Source organism: Cynocephalus volans, chromosome 10 (genome assembly GCF_027409185.1).
Source record: "Cynocephalus volans isolate mCynVol1 chromosome 10, mCynVol1.pri, whole genome shotgun sequence".
Lineage (NCBI taxonomy): Eukaryota > Metazoa > Chordata > Mammalia > Dermoptera > Cynocephalidae > Cynocephalus > Cynocephalus volans.
This window is the reverse complement of record NC_084469.1, coordinates 57,836,381-57,842,380: the sequence shown is the minus strand read 5'-3', so window position 1 is coordinate 57,842,380 and position 6,000 is coordinate 57,836,381. Positions and strand designations below refer to the sequence as shown.

The 6,000-nt window shown below is 56.7% G+C and overlaps 1 protein-coding gene across 1 annotated transcript in view; it reads right to left on the bottom strand.

Annotated features, from left to right (window-relative positions):
- Nucleotides 1–203: 203 nt before the first annotated feature.
- Nucleotides 204–6,000, bottom strand: part of SPTBN4 (spectrin beta, non-erythrocytic 4) — an 82,950-nt gene continuing 77,153 nt past the window's right edge. The window contains exons 30-35 of the mRNA XM_063110793.1: nt 5,225–5,844; nt 4,030–4,099; nt 3,091–3,401; nt 1,751–1,924; nt 1,564–1,606; nt 204–362 (exon numbers count right to left, since the gene is read on the bottom strand). Coding sequence (XP_062966863.1) covers nt 204–362; nt 1,564–1,606; nt 1,751–1,924; nt 3,091–3,401; nt 4,030–4,099; nt 5,225–5,844 — 1,377 coding nt within the window. The remainder of the gene's footprint in view (nt 363–1,563; nt 1,607–1,750; nt 1,925–3,090; nt 3,402–4,029; nt 4,100–5,224; nt 5,845–6,000) is intronic.

Genomic DNA, 6,000 nt, shown 5'->3' with positions numbered 1-6,000 from the left:
CCGAGATATGGCTATAGGGGCAGCAATCCCCTCACCACTTCTTGGGGTGCAGAAGAAGTCCCCTCCTTTCCAGTGCCCGTCACGGAGCGTCCGCAGTATTGGAACTAGGAGCTCCTGCCCCTGCGTTAGAGAAAGTGTCTTTGTGCCCACAGTGCGGAGGAGAGGAGGGGCGGGGAGATATGTCAGACCCTGGGGGTGGGTAGTCACTTTCGGCGCCCGCTGGCCCTGCGCTCCCCACCCTCCCGCTTGGGGTTGCCTTCGTCTGTGGACGACGTGGTGGGTAGTGTCTGGCCCCAGCGGGCGATCTCGGCGTGTTCCGCCACGGAGGCGGTCACAGCCTCCAGCCAGCCGTTCATCTCCTCCTAGGGGGAAGAAAGAAGGCATGGAGTCTGCATTTGGAAGAAAGGAGCTCAAGTGACAGATGAATCTCAAGTCAGACTGCCCTGTCTGAACTTCAATTTCCTCATCTATTAAATGGGGTGTGGTGCTGACGATGATGATGCAGTTACACAGCACTTACTATGTACCAGGCTCTGTTTTAAGCACTTGTGTGTGGATTAATTCACTTAAACCTATGCAATAGGATTATTATAATTCTCACCACAGAGATAAACAGCCAAACAATGATAATAATATGGGCAGACACTTATAAAGCACTGACGTTTAGCAGGCCCTGTGCTAAATGCTCTCCATGTATCAACTTATTTAATTGTCACAATAACCCTATAAAAAGAAATTTTTAGGTTCACTTTACAGATAAGTAAAAGGAGGCATGAAGAGAATAAGAACTACTGCATAACCTCTTGTAAAGACTGAAGGAGATAACAAATGTTATTATTCTCAACATCTCTTCCAACCACATCTCCATGCCTGCTCTTCCTCCCCTTAGCCCCAGTCCTGAGGTCCACTCACGTTCCCTTCTCTCTCGTCTACCTCTTTCTCTCTTCCCACAGGTGGGCCTGGTCCAGCCACTTGGGTTCCTGCCATGGCCGATTCCTAGACTCCCCACCTCCACTTCCACCCCCTCCAATGTACCTTGCACGTGGTAGCCAATGGGCTACCCTATCACAACCCTGCCATGTCTCCCCAGTGCCCTTAGGATAAAATCCAACCTCCTCTGAAAGGCCTATAATGTCCTGAGAGATCCAGTCCCTGGGAACCTTTCTGGGACCACAGACCCTTCTCCTTGAACTCTGTCCTTCAGAAGGTATCTCTGCAATTCAGCACCTCTGGTCCTCTGCACTTGCAGTTCCCCCTACCTGGATCACCCCTTTTTAAAGCTAACTCCTTCCGCTTATCTTCCCAGTCTCACCAGAGTGGCCAAGGCAAGGGGGTTAGACTTTGCCCTCAGGGCCTCCCGGCAGCCCTCCTTGAATTCGCCCCCTCCCCCTTAGGAACGTCCTCTGGGCTCTTACTGATTGTGGCTTTCCCATTACTGCCCTGATAACTCTGGCCTCTGTGCTTCCCTTCTCATAGCCCCTTCACTCTGGGCCAGGAACCAGCCGGCCAGGTAGCCAGGTCATTCCTGAGGTCCACCAAGGGGAGGGAAAGACCAGATCTCACCTCATCTTTAGCCTGGAGCAAAAACTCACTGCCATCCTGGGTCCTGCAGGAGGAGACACAGGACTTGGGGAATCTGGGAAAGGGGCCCAGCCCACCCACCCACTAACTGTCCTCCAGGGGAGCCAGGGTCCTGCTGGAAGGGGGAAGCTGGGCCTTGAATCACCCCTCCTGCCCCCTGGGGGCTCACTGGAGCTTGAAGACATGCTTCTTTTTCTTGTAGTCACTAGCCACCTCGCTGGTGGCCTTGTGCAGGCTGAGAAGTGGCTCCCCACCATGTGTGCCCCCCGATGCTGGGCCCTTGGAGTCCTTGTAGAAGCCCAGCTCTCCCTTGCTGAGCACGCAGTACAGGCTCACCCACGACCTGAAGTGATGAAATAGGGATCAAGGCAGAGCTGCAGCACTCTGCCCTGGGTACTCTTCATTAACACCTTCACAGGCTGAATATACCTGAGCCTTCCCACCTCTAGGCCTGTGCCCTAGTTGGGCCATTTGCCTGAATGTTCTCCTTATGGTTGTTCCTAAGCTGAGGGAAGTGTCAAGTCTCTCCCAGGCTGGCCCCTGCTGAGGTTTCCCTTCCTTAACCCCTCCCATACTGAATTTCCTGAAGGCAAGACTTAAGCTGTCTCCTCCATAAGCCTTTTTATTTCACTGATTCCTCCCAACTCCATCCCTCACTCAGCTCCCTCAAGGAAGATCTATTGGTCTCCTGTCTGGAATGAGGAATTCCTGTCCCCATTCCAGGAGGAAGTCCCTCAAGAGCAAAATACACTAGGTGCCCCAGTTTATTCCCACCTTGGCCTAGATACAGGAAAGAAAAATTACCTCCAGACCCTACCAGCAAAATCTGAACCTGCCCCGCTCACTTCACGTCTTGGGTCTAGGCCTCAATCCACTAGTTAGCCAGTTCTACCCTCTTTGGCGCCACCTATTCCTAGATTCTACCTCCCAATTGGACAAAAAGGGGTTAGACAACTAGTAACTGGATTCCAAGAGTAGACGCATCATGGTTAGGCCTTTATTGGAAAGCTATATGAGATTCCTTCCCATTCAACCCCGAATTTCAGCTCTGCCCCCTTTGAAACCCTCCCCCGGTTCGAAACTTCATGGGTAGACCCATCCCCCACTCATGGGTTGGATGACCTCTTCATGATCCACCTCACATGCCATTCCAACCCTCTAGGATAGACGCCACCCTCAGTTCGCTATTTAGTTATAGTCAATTCCTGGGATGGTTGCTCTGAGATCCCGGACTCAATTTATTCACTCCCAGAACGTTTTTGTCCCGTCCGGATTAAACTCCGCCCACTCAGCTACCGGGCTCACTAAGCTTAGGCCCCGCCCCTCCTATTCATTGGTTGGATTTCTTGAAATTGAGCCCCGCCCCTCCTCTGGCCTCACCCAACCACCCCTCCGGTTGGAGGTCCTGAAGTTGGGCCCCACCCCACCCCCCGCCTCAGGGCCACCTATTCACTCATTGGACACCCTGAGCTTGGGACCCGCCTTCCAAAGCCCCGCCCACACGCTCACCGGTTGGACGACTTGCGATTAGCGTCGAGCTCGCGCTTGCGCAGCAGGAAGCCCTCGTGCTGCACTGTGTGAGTGGGCGGAGGTGGAGGCGCGGGGGCGGAGCTGCCCTGGGCTGGGGCGGAGCGCGAGCGCCGGCTTCCCCCGCCCTCACCACCCTCTCGGGGCCGCGGCCGCCGTCGCGGCTTGGGCCGGTCCCGCGCCCGCGGCCGGTCCCGCGCCCGCGGCCGGTCCGGCCGAGGTGTCCGCTCGGGTGGCTCAAGCCCGTTGGGCAGGCGACCGGGGGGAAGCTCGCGAGGCTGAGGCAGCGACGGCTGTGTGAAGGGAGGGGGAAGAGGGGTGCTGTCCATGGGGTGTGGGGGGCTGTCTGGGGAGCTCATGGGCCTGGGGTCCCTTTTGTCTGTAGGGCCAAGACAGATGGAGGCGAATATTGGAGGACTTCAGGGCTGGAGGCCCAACTCTTAGGGGCCCCATGGGTCATGGGAATAAGTCTCTTAGATTCAGTTGTTTGGAATCCCTCTCGATCCTGGGAGGTGACTACATCTATGAAGGTGGAGGTGGTGCAAGCAAGTGGGTGTCCCAACTGTCTATATGAGGAATCTGGGGCTTCCTTCTGTGTGTGTATGTGTGTGTGTGTGTGGCGGTCTAAAAGGAAATTTGGGACCCCACTGGACTGGAGAAATATGTCCAGGACAGATGAGGGAAGGATCTGGAGTGTGTGGGAGTGTGTGTGTGGGGGGGTAGGGGTCAGTGTCCCCATCTATCTAAGGAAAAAACTTTCACATGTGGGGGGCATCTGGGGGCCCTGAGAGTCTATGCTGTCTCTGCAGGATCCAAATAGGGGTATGGGCCCAGGGCTAGCCACTGGTTGTATCTGAGATCTGACTCCTTCTCCGAGGAAAAGGGTCCCCATACCCCCACCCATCCGGAGGCTCAACTTACCCCAACGGGGAGCCCTGGGCCTGCCTCTTTCTCCTGCAGCTGCTCCACAATGTCAGCCAAGGTGGCCTTCCTGGAGGAGGGAGGAACAGAAAGACCCAATGGAACTGGGGTGCCTTCTCCCAGGGACCTGCCTGGCTGGACAGAGGAGCCTCCACCTCTTAATCTGAAATGCCAGGCCCCTGTCCACTTCTGCAGCTGTCTCTCAGATGCTCACCTTACACACTACAGGTGTTGAGGACAAGCCTGCTGAATGGAGGATCTAACCTTTCCGCCCTTTGAGTTTTAAGCAGCACAAAGAGCAAAATGCAAACTGGTGCCTTCAAGCCTTTGAACATACTGTTGTCTTTCCCCACCCACCCCCTGAGCTCCCAAGCCCCCTGGGCTTCCCCCATCCCAGCTCTAATCATTCTGGGTCATCACTATCTGCTGACAAGTCTATCTGCCCTACTGGACCATGAATCTCATGAAGGCAGGGGTGGGACTGGTTCAGCCACTGCTGTCCCCAGTAAATGCCAGGCATAGAGTGGGTACTCAGCAAACGTTCATGAAATATGAAATTTAAAAAGGGTCAAGAAGTCATTGTCAAAGAAAAAAAGAAAAAAGAAGTCATTGTCTCCCAATCAAAGGCCTCTTTCTGGGGACACAGCTGACTGGGCCGATCTGCATAATACACGCTGGTTAACTCTGGATTCGGAGAGGGCTAGGTTCCAGTGCTGGTTCATTCAAGCTGAGGGGTTTGCCCTCTTTGTGCTTCACTTGTCCTATCCATACATTGGAGATGATAACCCCCACTTCATAAGGCCATTGAGAGAGATTGTGGTAAAGGGTCTTCTCTACAGTCAAGGAGGTGATGGTTCTATCATTAGCCCAGTAGAGAAACTAAGGTGCAGATAGGACAAAATCCCTGCCCAGGGGCACCCAGGGGATTTGATGCTGGAGTCAGAACCCAGTGGCTGAGAGCCTGAGCCTGGAGGAAGGCACTCTACCTTTTTGTTCAGCAGAAAAAGCTGCCCCTGTGGGACAATGGGCACTCTCCTGCACTCCTCCAGCCTCAGTTTACACCTCTGTAAAACGAGTACCACAGCAGTATATCCCTCCCTAGGCAGTTCTGAGCCCTGAAGCCCCTCCACTGGTCTGCGCGGCTCTAGTTGGCCGCTCCCCGCTCCTCTCACTCTCTGATCACAGGGGGCCTCACCCCTTGGCCAGGTCTCCTCTGGTGGGCGTCTCCTGCTCGCTGGACTCCTGCCGCTCCAGCCGCCGCTCCCGCCGCTCGCGCCGCCGCTCCATCTGCTCGTAGCGACCCAGGGTAAGGCTGTGTGCCGCCTCGTGCTCCGCCGACTCCTGCCGCTCGGGCCGCCGCCTCCGTGTAGCCTCCTCGGATTGATCGGCCGACTCCTGGCGCTCCTGCCGCCGCCTCCTGGGCAGCTCCTCCGCACGATCAACTGACACCTGGCGCTCCGGCCGTGGCCGGACCTGCTCCGCCGCCGCGGGGGCCCCGAGAGTCTCTGCCGCGTCCTCTGGTGCGGCCGGCGGGGCCGCGGGCTCCACCCTCCCCGGCACCTCCGGCAGCCGGTCAATGCGCGGCTGGAGGCGCTCGGGCTTGAGTTCCTGGCGCACGTATCCCACCCGGGTCCGCACCTCTGCCGACAGTGTGTCCGAGGCCCGGCGGGCCAGCGGCTCCAAGCCCCTGTCGTAGGCCCCCGGCCGCAGCAGGGGCGCCGCCTTGGCTGCCAGTTCCGTGGGGTCGCCGAAGAACTTGCGCCCTAGCAGTGGGGTGGGCGGCTGCTTGCTCTGTTCCGCCTTGAGCTTCTCGATCTGGGGACGGAGGGACTACGGTCAGGTTGGAGGGGTGGAGGTGGGCGGCGAGGGAGAGGTCTGCGAAGGGCTGCGGGTTTTCCGCCTCACCACTCAATTTAGTCCTTGAAAAAGCAAGGTTGTCCAGGCCTGTGCTCATCATGCTTTTCTCGCTAC